General features: G+C 48.5%; 3 protein-coding genes across 4 annotated transcripts; 1 reads left to right on the forward strand and 2 right to left on the reverse strand.

The window, feature by feature from the left end:
• Positions 1–2: 2 nt before the first annotated feature.
• On the reverse strand, positions 3–8,636 carry LOC139772178 (uncharacterized). Its single transcript, XM_071705641.1, has 7 exons — positions 7,896–8,636; positions 7,416–7,612; positions 7,127–7,318; positions 6,803–7,048; positions 6,643–6,696; positions 288–6,571; positions 3–204 (listed from the first exon to the last, which is right to left on the reverse strand). The coding sequence occupies exons 1-7, from the start codon at positions 7,913–7,915 to the stop codon at positions 73–75; spliced, it is 7,125 nt and encodes a 2,374-aa protein (XP_071561742.1). The 5' UTR covers positions 7,916–8,636; the 3' UTR covers positions 3–72.
• Positions 8,637–9,407: 771 nt separating this feature from the next.
• On the forward strand, positions 9,408–15,537 carry Tmep (Transmembrane endosomal protein). 2 transcript variants are annotated; one of them, XM_071705663.1, is made up of 6 exons: positions 9,408–10,059; positions 10,811–11,025; positions 11,152–11,746; positions 11,833–12,074; positions 12,165–12,249; positions 14,234–15,537. In XM_071705663.1, the coding sequence occupies exons 2-6, from the start codon at positions 10,831–10,833 to the stop codon at positions 14,407–14,409; spliced, it is 1,293 nt and encodes a 430-aa protein (XP_071561764.1). In that variant the 5' UTR covers positions 9,408–10,059; positions 10,811–10,830; the 3' UTR covers positions 14,410–15,537. The 2 variants fall into 2 exon arrangements, with proteins under 2 accessions (XP_071561764.1, XP_071561765.1); XM_071705664.1 differs by lacking the exon at positions 14,234–15,537 and adding an exon at positions 12,932–13,630.
• On the reverse strand, positions 15,534–19,838 carry LOC139772181 (uncharacterized). Its single transcript, XM_071705656.1, has 3 exons — positions 19,552–19,838; positions 19,241–19,354; positions 15,534–19,144 (listed from the first exon to the last, which is right to left on the reverse strand). Exons 1-3 carry the CDS (start codon positions 19,651–19,653, stop codon positions 15,914–15,916), a joined length of 3,447 nt encoding a protein of 1,148 aa, XP_071561757.1. The 5' UTR covers positions 19,654–19,838; the 3' UTR covers positions 15,534–15,913.
• Between the last annotated feature and the right edge of the window lie 853 nt (positions 19,839–20,691).

A 20,691-nucleotide genomic window follows, 5' to 3' on the forward strand; every position in this document is an offset into this window, starting at 1 on the left:
CGAAACCTGCAAACAACGTATATACACACTTCCTAGGCTCACACAATCGAATTTGGTATTACGGAGACACGTTTATAAACACACCTGCGGCAAATGGCACAGAGCGTTCGACGGATAATTACTTCGTTGCGTATAGGTCGCAGGCTGATTGGACGTCTGCGATAGGCCGGGTGGTATACCGTTCGAGGATTTGTATCCGGTGACCTGAAAGAAAGACAAAGTTCTCTTTGATGCACGAAAAATCGAACGAACCGTATCTACAATATTTATTGGACGTGATCCGATACCTTGTCATTCATTTCAGGAAAGATCGTGCTTAGGTTGAAGTTGGTGAGACTGGTGCCCGAAGGATGATGCGGCATGGCCATCGGATTGCTCGAGACGATTCCTCCGCGGACCATGTTGGAGTTCATGGAAAAACCGGCCGCTCCCACGGTCGTGACACCCTGAGCGCTCGCCATGGCCGACGGTGGGGGCGGTGGAAGACCGTTGACAGTCTTGGCGTAGACATTCGTTTGCGGATGATTCTGATAGAGAGCATTGGCGGGTGGTGGCGGTGGAGGCGGGGGTGGCGGCGCCGCCAGGAACGCCGCCGAATGATGATACTCCTCCATCGGAGAGTTGATGCCGGTTAGAGGAAAGGTTCCCTCCAGGTTCTGCATGGGTCCGTTTTCGAGAGCCTTCCGCTTGCCCTTCTTCGCGGCAGTGGAATACGAACGTTTGTCGCAGTTAGGATGCTTCCCGTAGTGCTGATGATTCTTCCCGTTCCCGTTGGCGTTCCCAGTCGTGGTGGAGATCGTGTTCGCGCTGGACGTATTAACGGTGCTAGCGCTCGACGAGCTGCTCGTTCCGGCCACGTTCGGCAACAGAAAGTTAGTCTCCTGCACGTAATCGGCGGCGTTCTCATGCAGCGGCATGGCCATGTAGCTGTTGGGCGTGTTGGAGATGCTGCTGATGAAGTTGCTGGTAGGATAGATAGAGTTGGCGGAATTGGACGAGTACGCGTACGTGTTGAAGTTTTGATTGACCACCGATTGACCGTAACCGGCCGCGGTGCCGTCGTCCGGTGGTGGCGCACTAGAGAAGTAGTTGATAGGCATCACCGCAGCATCCGCGGACAAACCACTCTGGAATTTGTTCTGGGGATAATTGGTCGTGAACTTGATCGATGCGTGCTTATCCTGGCCAGTGTCATGAATGCTGGTGCCAATTAGCGCCTCCGCAGTATAGTTGCTTTTGCAGTTTCTGCTTCTCCAGTGGACATTATTCTGTTGATATTTTTGCTGCTGCTGCTGCTGTTGTTGCTGTTGCTGCTGCGGCTGCTGGTATCCCTGTTCCGTGAACACGTGCCCGGATGATTTTTGTTCCTCGTGCCGCTGATGCAAATTATTATTGTCGTTGGTTGTAGACTTGCGAATGTCCATTTGCCGCTTGCTGGTCGTTCTGGGACTCGCGTTGCTCTTCCTCTGATGTTTCCTAGTCTGCTGCTGCTGTTGTTGCTGTTGCTGCTGCTGCTGTTGATGTTGCTGTTGCGAATGCTGATGCGGATGAGGATGGTGATGCTGGTGGTGTTGATGCTGCTGATGATTCTGCTGCTGATGGCTCTTCTCCGCCTTCTCATGCTCCACCAACTGACTCACTGACAGGAAGGTGGAAGCCGGATGCTGCGCGTTCTGAGTATTCAATATCGCGTGAAGATCCCGTCCCGATACGTTATTCGCCTCTTTCTCCTTTATAGATGCATCCTTGCTCTGCTCCGCGGAGATTCTCGACGACGAGGTTGCAGCGCCGAACAGGAAGTTCTGCTTGTCCAGATTGGCGCTAAGATCGAGATCACTTACCAGACTCTGCAAACTCGACGGTACAATATGCTGATCGATACACTTGACCGATGACTGGCCGATCGCATGCTCAACACTATTATGCACGGTGTTTTTCGTCGGAGACCACGGAAACGGTTGCTCCTCGGAATAGAAGGTCTCCGCGGACCTCTTTGGATCACTTTGCAGAACCGGTAGATTTGGGAAACTATGGGCAGCGGAAACATCATAATTGTTATAGAACTGATTTGGTGTGCCCTGGTTATACGTAGGTGTCTGCGTGAACAAATTATTTTGGCAGAACTCTAGCTCCTTGCCGATCGGCGGTAGAATAATATCGGCAAAGTTAGTGTTGTGCTTGACCTCCGGTGTCATCATCCAATTAACCGGCGCCTTGATAGCGTGTTGTTGGTGCTGATTACTCTTGGACTTATTGGTATTACCGTTATTGTTGCTACTGTGCGATTGCTGTTGCTGTTGCTGCTGCTGCTGGCTGTGCTTCACGTCGCTACTGTAACTGCTGCTGTCGTGCAAAGGAATCTGTCCTTGAGCAAGAATCTGATATTTGTGCTGACTTGGCTGCTGCGTCTTCTCCGTGTATTTGAAATTCACGCCGGTGTATGCCTCGATCGAATACTTCATCTGCGCGTTACTCTCCGCTAGATCGAAGTTAATCTGTGGCTCGTACGTGTACACTGCCTTTTCCTGCTTGGACGACAGATTTTGATGATTCTTCTGACCGTGTTGCTGGGAATGCTGCTGTTGATCCATGGCAGCGCCGTATTCGTTCTGCATGTAGTCCGAATCTATGCCGTACTTGTTTTTGCTCTTACCACCGTCGGGAAACTTGTAGTCGTTGCCGGTCTGCTGACCTTGCATCCGGTTCTGCTTCGACGGATCATTCCTGGTCTTCGAGGAATCAACGAAGGATTGCTTCTGCGACTCGATCTTTCCTTGTCGCGACTTGTCGATCCCGGTCGACATGGTTGAGCTATTCGGATAATTGTCACCAATCAACACTTGATTAGAGAAACTCGAGTTGTCCTTGTGCAACGGTACGTAGCTATAATTCTCGCAGATGGTCTTTGCCTCGGTATTATCGTTCGGATGTGGCTGTCCCTGATCGTAATGCACCAGATTGTTGTTGCCACCACCGCCACTACCGCTGACCGGCGAGAATGTCGTCCAGATAATACTAAAATTGGACGAATTATGAGCGACGGTGGTCGTGGACTTGGTGTGATTCTCCGTCATCGTGCTCTGCTCGTAGTTGGACGTGGTGATAAACGACGAGGTCTGTTGCGAGTATCGTGGAACGGCGCTCTGCTGCACCGCTGCTGGCTTATTGTTGTTGGACATAGCGACAGTCGAGACGGCGTTTGTCTTCTTGTCGTCCTTACTGGGATACGAAACGTAATTGCTATGCGTGTCGTCGGTATTCGCGTTCAGAACGTTCGTCCGTTCGCTCGGATTGCTCATCGCTTCCTTAACGTCGTACTGGTACGACTGGGCGAATGGATCTACATCTAGCTTCTTTGCGGGAACGTAAGCTGGATCGCGTATGTGATTATGCTGCTGCTGCTGCTGCTGTTCCTGAGTCTTAGAGCTGAGCACGTTATTCAGTTTCGCTTCTTGATTCGGATTCAATGTGTCTGTGCTCTTGTTTAGCTTGGAATAGTTCCGTTGGAAAGTATTTTCCGAAGAACTCTGACTCGCAGTCTTCGTAACGTACTCTTGATTTCGCGATGGAGCGCTCGCGGCCTCGTTGTCGCCGCTTGTATATGATATAGAATCCTTCTGCGACATCGCCTTCGCTTGGTTACCAACGTAATCGTTGTGAGAGCTCGCGATAATGTGTTCCTGTTTTTTCTGAACGGTAAACGTCTGCTGGGAATTGTTCAAATCTAAGAGAACATGACTGTCCTTGGTCTGGCTGTACATATGTTGCATGTCTTGAGAGGGCAGAATCGAAAGGGAGGACTCCTTGGCTGGCACAGAGTAGCTCTGCATGCTCTGGGACGTCACCGGAAGACTTCGGTCCATCTGACTAGCGTAATCCACACGGTGATCGGGAACAATACTGGCAGAATTGATGAGTGTGTCCTTGTTGTGCGACGGATAAATTACATGCGATGAACTTTGCGAGCCTTTGTCCTTCGTTTGAGTCGAATAGTCCGCTTGCAGGGATCGCAAGGCCGCGGACGAGGAATTCGTGGTCACTGTCGCGTTCTCGAGCCGAGTGCTCAACAAATTCTGAGAGTTGTCGACGTGCGGACCGACCGTGGAATTCGATTCTTGCGTCGTCGCGTTGGCATTTTTGAACATAGACGAGTTGGACATACGTTGCAGCGTACCGAGATTATGGCCCAGCATCGTCGAGTAGCTGGGCAAGAAGTCCTGCGGTCCGGAGTACGTCACGTCGGGATTGCGGCTCGTTGCCACTTGGGATGATGTACAATCCGCGATATCGCTCTTGTCGGTAGACGCGGGGATATTTACCGGCGCTTGAGACGCGATTACGTTACCACTGTTCAGCGTACTCGAGGTCCTCAATTGACTCGAACGACTTTGATTCGTCGCCACATTCGGGGAATCGCCTACGATACATGAGGAGTCCACGGCGGAGAAATTGACTGAGGTATGGGAAGAATACGCGCTGGTGGTCATGACGGATTTCTCCAAACTCGGCGTCAGGACGGTCTGAACTATCTTGTACGGCTCTCGCAACGTCTCCTCGTTCACCACCTTCGGCAACGACTTGGTCGTCGCGCATTCCACAGGAACGATTATGTCGGCGTTCGCGTTTACACTCGCGGACGCGATTTGCTTCTCCTCGCAGGATGTTTTCAGCCGCTTCTCCGCAATCGCGTGCGACGGCGAGGAAGTCTTGATCTTGAAGCTGTTCGGCTCCATGGTGCCTATCTGCAACAGCATCGGCGGAGTCTGACTATGATACTTGAAGTCATCCTTCATCTCCTCGTCCAGGACTTCGGTTTTGCCGTTCAAGGACGACACAAGCGGAAAAGCCATCAGGAACGCTGCCGTGGGTGATATCGATTCCGGATTATGCGAACTGGAGGGAACGTGCAGAGAGGCGAATATGTCGTTGGACAAGTCCGAATGTAACCCGTCCGTTCTGTTGCTGATCGGCACAAATGTGTTCTCACTGGTGTACGGCAGTGATTTCGGCATTTCGTCCTTCGAAGTCTTTACCAATTTAGTCTCATCGTTGACCACGTTAGCTGTTAGTGGCTGCGAAGACGACGACGACGATGATGACGATGAAGACGATGCCGTTGCCGATGTCGCTGCGTCGACAATGTTTGCATCGGACTTCATCGTTGTCGTAGTGTTCGTATCCAAATTCAGAATGATCTTGTTGCTCTCTACGCCGACTATCGTGTCATTGACCCGCTGTTGCTCCTTGGCCGTCGCCACGCGTAGAAGACTGTCGAAACGTGTACCCAAGTTGCACGTTTTCTTCGGCCCATCCGAACCGACGGCCTTCTCCGCCACTTCGACGTCCGTCAAGGTCGATTTCGCGTCCAAGTGCTCGATATTTCCGTCACTCTTTTCCGTTATGCTGTCGATCGACATGTTGAAATCATTAGACGATCGATCAGGTGCATCTGTCCCTGACTCACTGGGAAATTTGTCCGAGGCAATGGTCTGCGACACGACATCCTCGGTCGTCTTCTTATTCATATCGAAACAATTCGTGTCCACGATATCCATTAATTTGCTCGTCTCGGATGTTTCTTCGCAACTAGTATCATTTGCTGCTTGAGTAACTATGTTATTTGATTTCGTGACAGGAGATTCCTTCTCGTTGCTGACAGTCGCATGCTCGTCTCGGATGTTCTCCCCTATTCTCTCTATAACGTGCTTCAAACTTACGATAGATTTGCAAGTGGCGGTGAAATCTGTCGCTTTCGAAGCGATTGGTTGGGCGGATTGGTTTGCTTCATCGTTCGTGTCTTTCCGTTTCTTGTCTTCCGGCTCGTCCGCGGAATCAGATTCCGTAGATAAACCGCGTTTAAGCGCACCTTTTCGCGGGACGATTGTCGCGTCCTCATGAGTCTTGGCAGGTTCCTTCGGCGATTTCTTCTCGACATTCAACTCTTCAGCCGTTTCCGGCGTACTTTGAACGCTTTTGTGACTCTTTGAATGATTCTTGTTGCCCTTCGCTTTCACTTCCGACTCCTTCTTGCTCGTGCTATCCTTGGGCTTCTCCACTTTGTCCTTGTGTATCGCTGGTATAGGCACTTTGTAAGCCATAGTCGTCTTTGTGATCTCTTTGCCTTTTGGCAAGATACCCTTGTGCCCGCCGATCTTCGTGGCATTAATTATATTTTTCACATTGGACGCCCAGTTGTGAGAATCGACAACCATATTCGTGCGAATACTCGGCACGGTGTTCAGAGTGACCTTCTGCACGGTGTTAATCAGAGCGTGATTGCATATCGAGACGACGGAGTTCTGGACACGATTCGCCAAGGGTTGCATCACGATCATCTGACTCTGTTGCGTGTTACCGAGGATTATCGGGTTCGTCGATGCCTGCTGCGTATTCACGATGATGTTTGACGTCATCGGAGCTACGAGGGGCATCAGTTTTCCACCAGACAAAATGAGGGTATTAGGAGTTAAACTGGTGACAGTGTTGGCCATAGGTGGCAACGCCGAGTTTTTCTCATCCTTGCGTTTGCGTTTCTTCTTCAATGACTTTTGGGATTCGACTTTTTTATCCACTGTAAACAGAGAATTACATTAGCAATGACGATACATCTATTAATATAAAAAAACCATGTTTTTTATTTACCGGTCTTTTTTTTCGTATTGGTTGTTCCTGTCGCGGTCGCTTCGTTAGCAGAATCTAAATTGAAACATAGGAGCGATATGAATGCTTACCGACATCAAGCAATGAAAACTTTAAGCACAGTCATTTAATTGAACGGCAATAATTCTAGATTTGTTTGTACCATTTTGACAACGCTCCACTTCCTTCGATCCAGTCTCAGCTAGGCTACTTGTACTATCGGAATTATAGTTTTTGCTATTGGCACAGTTCACTCGATTCTCCTGATTCTCTATCGAATTACAGACATCCTTAGCGGCGGCAGCTTCCTCGGACAGCTTTTTCGGAGCCGACGGTGTCGCAGATTTTTTCTTAGAAGGCACTTTATTTTCCGTGGATTTCTCCTTTTTCTTCTTCTCTGAAATTTTCTCTGCAAGTGAACCGGGAAATTAGAAAACTTTGAATTATCACTTTTAATTTTAAATCTACATCTAGGTAACGCACTTACTTTCTTCGATCTTATCAAAATATTTGTCTACGTCGTCGACATTAATTTTATTCGACCACTTTAAAGGGGATATTTTTTCAAGAGCCGGCTCGGCTGGTACAGAAATTCCTGCATCCTTAAGAAGAGTGGATAGTAACTGAGTACGAGACATCAGCTGTGTCACGAGTTTTTTCAAACGAGCCAATTCTTCCTCTGAAAAACCAAAATGACATATAGCACTGGACAGACGTAAAAAATGGAACGCTCCTGCCACTGATACGCCGTGCCGTGCAGGTCTCGAAATACGTACTGTGTGCCTCCGAAGCGTGAGTGGAGAACAACTCCTCGGTGCGGCTATGGAGGTCTTTTATGTACTTCGAGGCGTGGATCAGGATGTCGACCTTGTTGCGTTTGCGACCTTCCTGATGCGGCGGCAGAAGATCCGCCAATGTCTTGAAGTACGCGTTCATACGTTTTCTTCGATCTCGCTCCCATGTTTTCGCTTTGCTGCAACGAAATCTCTAGATAGAAAGAAGACAAGACGGGCGAACGTGGGGAGGGTGATCCGAAGCGCGTCTCTCCGCGCTCTTTGAAGGAGGAAGAATTTCAGGGAAAACCACAGAATCGGACAGATCGTGGATGACTCTTTCTTCATGTTCCCCAATTGGAAGTGGAGAGAGAGAGAGAGAGAGAAGGTACCTTCGATCTCTTGTTCTCGGATTATTTAGCGCAAAATCGCGGATGACAAAGCGGCGAAAGGTTAGAAGGTCGACAAATCCCGAAAACTCACGTGTTCTCTTTTCGTGGCATAATTTATCTGCTTGACATCGTTCTGCAGAGATAGCGTGCCGCGAGAAGCGCCGGGGCGTCACTTGCCACCGACATTACGCGATCGCGAGAGCCGCCCTCGTAATCCTGGCATTTCCGTACGACTGGCGTACAACCCTCGCGAAACACAAAACACAGCGCGAACCTGCGAGGACACGAGAATACAGCTGTGCCGCGGAGTAGCGAGGGACGGAACGAGCGGGGGGCAGCGGGGGGCAGCGGGAGGATGGAACTCGACAATCCTGGATCGCGACGGAAACTGCATTATCGACCGGCAAGCCCGGATCTCGCGCCACGAAGTTTCAACGAACAGAAAGTGGACCTAGATGGCGCGTCACGCGTACTACTCGACCGCCAAGGGCGCCAAGAACCATCGACGCAATTGTTTTTTCAGTTTATTTTTCGTAGCTGCACTTTTCATCTTTTCTCCTTTTCTCTCCGATATGTCCGATTACATTTCCGCGCTCGTTTCAAGTGCACATAGTGCAACTACAACACGGCCCATCTCTCTCTTTCTCTCTTTTTCTTTCTCTTTCTCTCCGTTGACGACATCGTGACGTCAAGCGCGAGGTGCCTTTCCAGCTGTACTCTTTTTTTACATAAGTCTTCTCGCTTGTTCATTTAAAACGTGAACGATTACGCAAATGCGAGAGGAACGTAAAAGGACTGAAAACAGATTCTCATCTCATTCTCTCTCTTCAAATCGACACGGAGCGGAGGTCGAAGATCCGGCGGTCTCCGCGCGTGGTTTCGCGCTCCGACCTTCAGCAGCTGGCACGAAAGATGCCGATCTCGCTGTCGAAACGAGATTACGAGATACGCACCTTTCACGAAAATTTACTTACTCACGGCCGCGCGTTCAACGCGCGATAAAATTCTTTCTTGAAATCGTCGCGATAGCGGAACGCGCAGGCGTCGTAAAGCTTTTAATCGCGGAACAAGGGCAAGGACGCGGGACGTGGAAACGGAAGCGGGACTGTCAAGAGCGATATCGACTTGTTTTCTTAAACAATAACAATTCAAAAGCGTTCCACGGCTCGTCCTTGAATACCCACGATGAACATTTTTACCTAAAAAATTGCGTGAGAAAATTTCTCTTTAAATTAATTAATTTCCCCCAAAATTAATTTAAATAACTCGTCAACGAGATAATTGTCGAACAATCGCTGAGAAGTGTCTCAACAATTCTGTCAATTGTTGCAGGAGCAATCGAGTCCGATACTGATATCGAAAAAAAAAAAAAAAAAAAGATTTTCTCCCTCGTTTATTCCTTTTACAGCAGTGATTGCGGGCAGGTAAGGAAGAAAGAAAGAGAGAGCAAGACGGGGCGTCGCGGCGTCGGCGTCGCCTTGCGCGGAAACGATTTCCCAGTTTCTCGGCGGGCGGCAGGTTCGTGGATGGGCGGGGGGCGGCGAGGCGCGAGCAGCGGAGTACACACACAATCGGCGCACGCACGCGTGGTGGGGTGGGAGTGAAACCGTCGCGGGATCGGCTCGGCGGCGAGAAGCGAGAAGGCGAAGGGTTGGCTCGCTCGGGGAAAAACAGGTTCGCGTACCGTGTACCGTGCGTTTTCGCGTCGCTCGATCTCGCGATCGCCGACGCCGAGAATCTCGCGAAAGGGACAACGATCCGCCGTCCGGTCCGGTGCTCTCCCCGATCTCTTCCGGAGCAGTGGTACGCGTCGGGAGAGCGCTCTCGGAAGTGGACGATACAGCTACTCCATCCGCGGACGGAGAGTGCCGCGAGCGCGGGAGTGCGCGAGTGCGGGCAGCAGAAGTCGTGACTGTCGTGAGTCGCGAACGCGAGTGGAACGATTCGCGGAGGAGCGATTATAATTCCACCATAGCTGCGTTTATGTACGGTGTGTTTGTGCGTCGCCCGTAAACGGCGGACGCCGTCTTCCGGCTCAGGTGGCTCGCGTAGCGCGTTCGAGGCGCGCGATTTATCGACAATCGCCAATAATAGAGAGAGGCCGGCAGCTGCTGTAGTCCCCGCGTCGAAAGGCGGCCGTCGTGACAGCGGGAGCGAGGCGACGTAAACGGGACAGCTCGCGGGGAGAGGGAGAGGGTACGCCGAGCGTGCGTATGCTGCAAAATCTGGAGAGGACTTCGCGAATGGGGGCACGGGTACGTTGCTAACGTTGCTAAAACGAGAAAGAGAGCAAGAGAGAGTGTGTGTATGTGTGTGTGTGTGTGTGTGTGTGTGTGTGTGTGTGTGTGTGTGTGTGTGTGTGTGTGTGTGACAGAGAGAGAGAAAGAAAAGAATCCGCGAGCGGCGGGACTTGCGTCAGCGCGACCCGATTGTTGCGTCTCGATTCGCGACCCAAGTCGGCCCGATTCCGCTGAATTCGCGCAACAGCACAGCAACGTTACGGTTACGTGAGAACGAGCTTTTATGTTTACGATAACGTGACGATTAGCTCGGATTTTCCTTCTCCCTCCCCGTCGGCCGCGCCTGTGTTCTTCGTCCCGAAAGCGAGTCCCGACTGTCCCGAGAAACTCGCACCTCGCACGGCGAGATATTCCGCGATCCTCCGTTTTACGCACGTACGTGTATCGATTTACCCGCGAGTGTCCGTCCCGTCCCACGTTCGCGCGAGTCGAGTCGCACGCGCTTTCTTTCTCTCCTTCTCCTTTGTCCTCCTGTGCTCCTCCTCCCCCCCCCCTCTCCCTCTCCCACTCCCTCCCACTCCCTCCGCTCCTCTCCGCTCTCCGCCGCGGGCGTCCTCGCGCTCGTGAAATTACGCGAGCGATCGCGCGATGACTCCTCCGCGTCGAACGTCGTAACTCGTAACGGATACGACGCGGAAACGCGTCAACGTCGCGTCTCGTCGTCCTGGCGTCACGAGAAATTAATCCCCTGTGTTTGCGCGGGTAGTGCCAGCAGCAGGTTGACGTATGAATGGTGTCGGGGTCACAGGGACGCACGCCACGTACGTGAATCCACTTGACAAGATGTCAACGACCACCGACGTCAGCGACTTGGCGGCGGATCTCCCGAAGGAAGGGACGCCGATCTTCCTGCAGACCCGCGCGGCCCAGGTCATCGCCGGTGTGTTCGTGTTCGTGGCGCTTTTCCTCACTTGCCAACAGGTACGGAATTGTCGGTAGGCGATACGTCGAGAGGCGATACAACGAGACGCGTTCGATGATTCGCGGCGTAGCTGTCAGCTGTCAGCTGTCAGCTGTCATTTCTCTCTCTGCCCTCCCTGTTTGCAGATCTACCAGCATCTAAGGTGGTACACGAATCCTACGGAGCAGAGATGGATAGTGCGAATTTTGTTCATCGTGCCCATCTACGCTATTTACTCCTGGATCTCGTTGCTGTTCTTCAACAGCGAGAGCTACTACGTTTACTTCTTCACCGTGCGAGACTGTTATGAGGCGTTTGTTATATATAACTTTCTGTCGCTGTGCTACGAGTACCTAGGCGGTGAGGGCAACATCATGTCCGAGATCAGGGGCAAGCCGATACGCTCCAGTTGCCTGTACGGCACCTGTTGCCTGGTCGGGAAGACCTACACCATCGGCTTCCTGAGATTCTGCAAGCAAGCCACTTTACAGTTTTGCCTGGTTAAGCCAGTGATGGCGTTTGTCATCATATTTCTGCAAGCCTTCGGCCATTACAGAGACGGAGATTGGTCACCCGACGGTGGCTACATTTACATCACGATAATCTACAACATCAGCGTGTCGCTTGCGCTTTATGGACTGTTTCTGTTCTATTTCGCTACGAGAGATCTACTGACGCCGTTCGAGCCTGTGCTCAAATTTTGTACAGTCAAGAGCGTCATCTTCTTGTCGTTCTGGCAAGGTAACATCTGAAATTAAACGCTTGTAAATACGCGCGTATCAAGTATAGTATAACAATTGCAACAAGCACTTTTCTATTCTACGCAGGAGTTCTCTTAGCCATCTTGGAGAAAGCAAATGTCATTTCGCCCGTTATAAACAGTCTGGGTCAATCAACGAGCGCTGGTACAGTCTCCGCCGGTTACCAAAATTTCCTCATTTGTATCGAGATGTTATTCGCTGCTATAGCTTTACGTTACGCGTTCCCGTATCAAGTATACGCAGCTGGCTGTGTTACTGACTCTAGAGGTAGAAGCGTGACGATGCAAAGCATCAGTAGCAGTTTGAAAGTACGTATAAAATATTTATGAATTTTTTACAGAGAGATGCTCCATTTTTGTCATTAATTTAATACTCTATTCGCCAATAATATTTTGTAGGAAACGATGAATCCAAAAGACATTATGACCGATGCCATCCATAATTTCCATCCACAGTATCAGCAGTACACGCAATATAGCGCAGGTATGTATCACTTTTGTACTAGTAATTTCTTAGTTTTTTTACGCATTGCTATATAATTATTTTATTAGTGTGTATACGTCTTTATTTATTTTTATTGATGTCGTACATATGTCCGAATATTGTCCTTCATACAGCATGACATAGTATGCGATGAACGATTCGTCTCATTTATTTCAGTTTTTGTATGCGTTGTCTCTCATACAAAAGTTACGTTTTCTCATGCATTCATAAGAAAATGTCATGTTAAAATAAGGCTGTGATACTGAATGTTTTAATTATAGAGCAAGATTATCCGACGTGTAATGTCAATAATGCCAATAATAGTTACACAAGATACACGTTTCATTCGAGTTTGCAAACGCTTCAGTTACAGGCTTTGGTGCTTTTGTATATAATTTATATTTCACTTGTACTTTCTGACACTTCACTGCTGACCAATGGAGGCACCGATACATCATTATTAATATGTTATCCACTCACATACGTGTATGTAGCGAATTTCACGCGAATTTCAAGCAAATTCGAAATCACGGATAGTAGAAAATTTGCTTTCGAAGATCACTAATATTTATCATTTTACTTGTATAAAAAAAAACTAATTATACATAAACTTTCCTTATATGTGCCGGTTTACTAGATTCAGACAATTACTTTGAAGGCACTTTTGTTTGCTGTTTTTCAGACGTTAATACCAACTTGCCGTACGAAAAGATATGACACAGTGAGGCGTCACTTTTTTAATTTCAAGAAATTGGACATCGATCTTTATGCGCGACTTTAAATGAGGATCGAAAGATACACGATACAGCACTATACTTTGCTTACGGAATTATACAATGCCTTAGAGATCGGTATCTGTCCGCAAGGGGTCGATAAAAATGAATTCTCCGCTGAAATTACAAAATAAGGGTTGTACTTAATATACCATCGATATATACGTATTATATGCATATAAGGCCCATCTATTTTGCGATTAACAAACTCTGCTGTAAGATAGAAGTTAAGCACTTAACATAAGAGGAGCATTTAGGAAAGAGAAAGAAAGTAAACAGGGGAGAGGGAGAGAATGGCGTACTTCTATAGTGTTGCTCTATAATAAGTGTAAAGGATAATTAGGATATTTATTAATATATCGTGTCTTTTTGTTTTTTTTTCTATAACATTGTAACTGTCAACTCGATTTTATTGCTTTTATTTTATATTCCTACCACATGGTACCATGTAGCATGCGAATATACGGTATGAAACGGCCGGGCATGTAAAGCACGTCATTATGTCCTCTTTCTCAACGGTACTGCATTTACAGTGGCAGATATATCACAATCCTAGCTGCTTGCGATTATTTTATTTTTTATATTAATAATAAATTGCATGAATCGTTTATATTGCGATTATGTCGCATTATTATACAAAAAAATTTTTTTTTTCTTTTTTCTCTTGCACCTTTGTATTACGTGTATTATGTGTAAGAATTCGAACTTTGTTGCTCTGATCAAGTCTCTCGAGCAGATTAATAATCGCTATTCGCGGTCGTTACGATTCGGATCCGTTTTACTTTTTTCGTACTTTTCGCGTTATTGACAGTTTTCGTGCAGAGCTCGAAATCCATTAAAATTCCATCGAGTTCAGAGTTTGGATGTATCGGGATGTAGAACGTGGATAGAGGAATGCTATATAGTGGTCTTTTTATAAATAAAGGTTCTTTATAGCGTAGGAAACTGAACTCGCCGGAATTATACCGGTTTCGATCCTCGATTTTGCAAGCGCGGTCCCAGAGCAAGAACATTCGAGATGTAAATGTGACATTTCGGAGAAGATTAGCTGTATTCGGTCACAATTTTACGTTCAATTAATATAAAAGACAGTCGCGCGCGCGTAGGCCGTACATTTACATGCGGTCGATTGGCACATTTATTGGCCGATGGACACGTGTGTATCTCGTGTGTTTGCTCACTGTAATGTGTAACAATGATGTAACAATTAGGGGGCCCGAAAGGACAACGTGGTATGCGAGTATCCAGCTACGATCCGGATGATCCGCAAAACATGCCGGTGCCACCACCGCAAAGGCGAAACACCTCTCACCAGCGCGTCGCTACGATTTCGCAAAATTATAACGAAAAAACAATGTTACTGAGCAGCGACGATGAATTTCAATAAGGCACACGGGCGCGTTTCGGGGAAATGTGATTCACGCTCGAGAATCGTATCGACGTTACGTTACAACGCGAAACTTCCATAAACCTTTAGAGATCTGCTTTCGAGGGAGGAGGAGGGGGATGCAAGAGAAAAGCGATATGTTATTAAGCGACTCGCGCGAAGCGAGTATAATTAGGTAAAAACGTTCTCGCGGACCTTTAAAAAAAAAAAAGATGGAGAAAAGGGAGGAAAAAAAGATTATCGCGCGGGGCGTAAGAGTGCATTGAGTTTCACTGTAATAGTTCCATAATGTTACATCCATGTTAATATATGTATTATGTTATAACATACGAGTAAAGAAATAGTATAGAAGATATTTATTTTACTATGCTGACGTGTTCGAGGCAGTGTTATCTGTACACCCGTGGCTCTACTGCGACACTACAAGAGGTATTAACTGCACGATAAATGCTTAACTCTTCGTAACGGATAAGTAAAGGTAATTGTATAGTACTTAATTTCACGCGCGATACCGCGTCTCCTGTCCGGAGTACAGTTCGTACGTGAGCGACGACACTTGTTTACACTTTTGTATCTGTTTTTAATTTACGTGTTGCATTTAACGAACCTTGACTTTTGCAATCTCGCATCCGTACTCATAAGAGCCACTCGCGAGCCACAGGAATATTTGCGTCCTTCTCCACAAGTCCTACCGCAAAAACTGTTCTTTCTTTGGTCATTTACGAAATTCGTACTTTGTATATATCACCGAGGTAGATTAGATCTGAAAACGCGAAGAAATTGATGAGTTTTCCTTCTCGACGGAAACAAGCCTTTCAATACGAAAAAAAAAACCAACAAAAAGAAGACAGAACAATTATATGCGCAAGAAAAGGACGATCGATGAACATCATGTCAGATATGAATAAACATTTGGTATTCGGTGTCTTATGTGTACAACTGTGTATAATCCTTATATTTTTTTTAAAAGCATAAGAGACGATCGAAGTTGACAAAAGATCTATTTTATATGACAACACGTTGTGCCGAAATCTTTCGTCGCCGTTTAAGAACGAAGTGAACGTGTAAATCTGTGAACAAATTTTATTGTCCTATTACATCTCATAATAAAGGTAAGACACAACTACATGAATAGAATATTATTTATTTACATTAAAACATCTGTTAATAATACCTCACATATAGAAAATATACATACCTATATACATACATATATATTATTCTCTCTATATAGAATAATTTATATGTATATATTAGAAATTTTAATTATACAATAATCTATCGATGCTTCTTTTCTTACAAATATGTTAGTCAACTCGAATAGCATATTACTGTTAGAAGAATAATTTAGAATGTTATTAACAGCCTTTAATTTTTGGCAAAAAAAATAAAGATATAATATTGTACACGTTTGGATAAAACGGTTCATTTTTTTCTGATCGCAATAAAGCGAAAAAGCACCATCCCTGTTTGAATTCACCGACATCCTACAATCTACTATCGACTACCAACCGATCCAGTACGATTTGTCATCCGTCACTATCTTCTTCCAGCCGTGCCAAGGAGATTCCGAGTTTTCGCGCGCGGGTAACGTTTCCGGCAGCACGTTACCGGTTTTCGATTGTACTCCGCTTAACGTCGATTTCATCGACACGCTCGCAGCTGATCGTTTCTCATCTTCGTCGTCGTCGTCGTCGTCGTCCTCCTCCTCCTCCTCCTCCTCCTCCTCTTCCTCCTCAATATCTTGATACTGCAATTCGTCGTCCATGTAAACGACTGCGTTGTTATCCTCGTTATTCGCGTACTTGTGATACTCCTCGGCGACGTCGCGCTTCGTTACTTTGCTCGTGGTAACGAGCGCGTTCTGAATGGTCTTCAAGTCGTGAGCGAGCAGCGGAGATGGCGGCTTAATTATGGGCTTAAAACCGATCGATCTGAGACGCGCGATCCGTAGATCGCTGTCGAATGCGTTCACCGGCACAAAGGCCGACGCCCTATCCTGCAGAGAGTCCGCGTATCCCTCGTCGCTTTTGCGACTCACGTTATCCTCCGTGAGGGTGGAAGTGGCGCAGTTTCGCGACGCTCGATAAACCCGGGACCCTTGATCGGGCACGTCCAACGCGGATTCTTTCAGTTTCTCCATTTTATCCCACTCCATCTTCAGGATAGTTCTCTGATCGTTTAATTGTCCAATAACGTACACTTCTGGATTATCGGAGACGAGTCTGCACTGCGTCGTCGCATCCATCGTGTTGGGTTTCCCGTCCTGTTTTTTGCGAAAGCAGGATAAACGCGACGTTTGAGCGGCACGATGCGGTAGGGGGATTGTCCGTGTCAGCTTCTTCCGAAGGCTCCTGTTAAAGGGAGTCTCGGTGATGTTGCGGTCGGCCGTTTCGGTTTCGTTCGCCTTCTTCCTGTTACCGGCGTTATTATTGTGATGGTTGCGATTTTCATTATTATCGTTACTAGGATTACCTTTGAGATTTTTTTGCTTCCCGATTGAATTGTTGATATCCTTGCTGCTCGCATGCACGGTGCTGGTCATCCTGTACTTGTCCTTAGTTCGTCTCTCCCCGGCACGTTGACGACTGACTTTGAGCTTGCTCTTTCGTTCAAAACTAGACTTAAATCGCTTGTTGGGCGCATATATTACGGTATTGAAGGTGCTGCAACATCTCGCGTATCCGTTAGTCCTGCATCGTAATCTTCTGTTTCTGGGTCCGCGTGTAATGGGACCGAAATTAGCGTCTATCGTCAAGTTGGCAATTTCCCTATCTCGTTTCTTATACTTATTCTTTTTGATCGACGAATTAGGAAAATCCGGCTTGGCCAATACCGCGCTCTTGTCGGCCCTCAGACGGGTTTTTATGTCGTACGAGCTACGAGTGTGTTGCGCGATAGTCTGAAGCGAAGTCTGTACACGAAACGGCGATAAGTACTCGTTGTTTTCCTTGGACACGCCAATCCGATCGCTTCTCCTAACGTTATTATTACGTTTCAGGCCCGCATCGTTGCAGGATTGGTGATCCACCTCGGGTAGCAACTTGTCGAATTTTTCCCCATCTGCTTGTTTCGTCACTTTCCAAAATAATCTCTCGGATCTGGAATATTTGTAATATCTTCTGTTGTCCAAACACGCGACGTTCTCCTTTATGTTGTCCGCTCCTTTCCGCTTCTTCCTAAGATTTGCCCTCGTCGACGCATGCTTCTTGTTCTTGGGCTCCGGAGTCGTTTCCCTTTCCGACGCGTTCCACATCTCGCATTCCTCGATCGTCAGCCCTATCACGTTTCCGATCAGTAATTTGGACAGAGGATGGTGCATCTCCTTATTGATCAAGTTTAAGATCTTGTCCGGCGTCAAGGAGTCCAAGGACTTGATGCTTTGCGCGCAGAACGATTCGCTCGGTGTGTCCAAAGAGTCATGGGATTCGGAGATTCTTTCATGCGTCACGACCGAATTCCTCGGCGATTCGTTACCGGGACTCGATTTCTGTGCTGAATCATTAACGATATTGTTGGTGCTCAAATTTTGCACATCTTGGAATTGTTGAGCACTTTGCAGTTGTTCCTCACGTTCGATCGTGGTACTTGCACCGTTCTTGAGGCTACTTAGCGACGAAGACACAGAGCACGAATGTTTCGACGTGTGTACGACCGCCGAGTTTTCTCTGTGTTTATCGAACGGAGAAGCGCTCGCGTTATCAGTCGCAACGTGACCGTTGTAGGATACGTTTTCATTCGGCCGAGAATCAACTCGCGTCTTATCCGCATCCGTCTTCTCGGTAGGCTTACCGTCTTCCTTGGGGGTCAAGCGACTACTCTCCATGTCCAACGCCGTACGAACGGTAATGTCGATCGGCTTCGAGGGTTTCTGCAACATCGTCGAGACGCTCTTCTTCGCGTCCTGCGAACTGTGCGACGACTCGTACAGGCCCATGCGTATCGAGATGTTTGTACTGTGGGTTTTAGTAGCCGACGCACCAAGGCACAGCAACATCTTTTGATCAGGTACAGAAGTTGATATAGCGCTCTCCGCGTTACTCGGTAGCTTCTTAAAGACGTGACGCGTTACGATGGAGCTCTCCGGTGCTGACCGTCTGCTGACGTCGATCGACGGTGTCGTTAACGCGACGGGCAGACCCTCGCGACTGTTCCCGTGACTGAGTTTTCGCTTCCGGCAGGTGACGCCATTGTTATTCGAGCACTTTCTCAGGTCATACGTGTTAGGATGGTCCGACTTCGTCAATGGGATGTAACGTCGTATGGAAGACAGGCTTTCCCAGCCTTTGCTGCCCCAGTTGGGTGGCTCCTGATCACCGAGACGCATCAAGGCAAACTTGTTGTACCTGGTTCCATCCGAAGCCGTGCCGATCCAACAGCATATGACTACGTAGAGCCCGTCGTACCTGTATCCCGTGTTAGGCGCGATATTATCTTGTAGATTATAACTTCTTATTAATCTCAACGGTATCTGATTTTCGTAGTTTCGAATGAACGGATCCGCACCGGGTTGATCCTCGCGATGCACCTGGCCTGTAAGCGTCAGATAATCACCAAGATCCACGTCCTCCTTAACATTGCTATGCGAGGTGCAAACAGAAATAACGCCGAACGGCCCCTCGTGTATGTCGGCGTCGAAAGGCTCGTGCATCCTGTCCCTGGAGCAGTCCATGAGGATGCCCCACCAGGATCCAGACGGGAATCCTAGAATTGGGCCGTACCAGCATCTCGAAACCTTGACAGACGTACAAAACTGATATATCGCTACCGTACATCTCATTACACGTGACGTAAACAATGTACAAACGTCAACGGCAAAAGTGACACTTACGGTCTTGTTGCACGACGAACTCGACTTGTCCGAAAACTTCAGCGAGCTCGTTTCCACGGCTTGGTTGAGCTTGCCAAACAGTTTGTTTAGATCCTGCCTGCCTCGACCCTTTCCCTGAAAGGGGGGAAAAAACAAAAACACGTGAGCTGTGACGAGCTGACGAGCGCGGCGCGGCAAATGGCGTGGAATAACGCGACCAGGCCAGAAACGGGACGGAGTAGCGGATGGTGCAAACGGTTCCCTCGATGGAGGGAACAGTATACAGACGGGACACTACAGGACGGACACGGGAGGCCCGTGTGGCGCAATACCTGATTCCTAATTCGCGCCTCCTGCAGCTTCCTCTCGTTCTCTTGAATCGTATTCGCGCACACAGTTCTCGAGACGTCACTGCTCGCCCTCGCCATCTTCATGGACGCGGGGCAGGTCGTCGGGCACGCCGAGGACGCGTTTCACACTTCCACAGTCGCGACGGCACGCTCTCCATTCGGACCGCGGTCCGTAGGTCCGTACCCGCGAATGCAAATGGCCGCTATCGCGGCCGTCCCGTCGATAACCGCTCCGCGATAACTTCACGATGTAAACACGCGGCCGAGATCCAGACCCCCCCCCCCCCCCCTCCACAATGCCCCAGCTGCACCAGCTGCACCACCTGCACTCCGTCACCGACATCCTTCTCCCTCCCTTCGACCGGGTATCCATCTGTTTCGCTTTAAAGTGCGAGGATCGCATCGGGGGGGAGCAATGTTATCGTTTGAATATCACGGTAAATCGGTGATTAGATCCGCGAGTCGCGTGTCGCGTGTCGCATCGCGTACAAATTTACGATGTTTCGTCGAATCCGAATCGAGATAGGAGATCGCGGCAAAATCCTCGTGGATTCGGAAACTAGGTTCGTTTGTTCGGCAGCGTTTTTTTCGACACGCTCCACATCGATTTAAAGCGAGCGACAAACGCGTAGCGAGGCTTTAAAGAGGAAAAGAGACGTAAAGAGAGAGAGAGAGAGAGAGAGAGAATGAGAAAGCGTGTGATTAAAAAGCGATTAGACGAGTGATAGATCGACGAGCCCAAGACCGCCTAGACAACCGCGAGCGTCAATGCATCGTAATTTAGCGGCTTTTATTGACGCACGGCTAGAAAATCGGCCGACAGAGTTACGAGTTAGGAGGCGAGAGAACGGTTGAATATAACGACGAGCCTCGTAATTTCGGGAGATCGATTCGAATCCCCGTCTCCGGAGTCCGGAGCAGTGCGGAGCAGTCCGGAGAGAGAAAGGGGGAATCGGGGAATAGAGCTGTGGGTTAGGGATCGTGGGGATCGTGGGGATCGCGTGGGCATCGTGGCGGGCGATCGGGGCGATAGAAACGAGGCTTTCGGGGGGCGATCGGGCGAACGGAAATGGGGAATGGGGAATGGGCGACGCGACCCGACGCGTTGGAAACGGCGACGGT

The sequence above is a fragment of the Temnothorax nylanderi genome, unplaced genomic scaffold (genome assembly GCF_030848795.1).
Source record: "Temnothorax nylanderi isolate EJ_2023f unplaced genomic scaffold, tnyl_v1.0 TNYL_tig0047_pilon, whole genome shotgun sequence".
Classification (NCBI taxonomy): domain Eukaryota; kingdom Metazoa; phylum Arthropoda; class Insecta; order Hymenoptera; family Formicidae; genus Temnothorax; species Temnothorax nylanderi.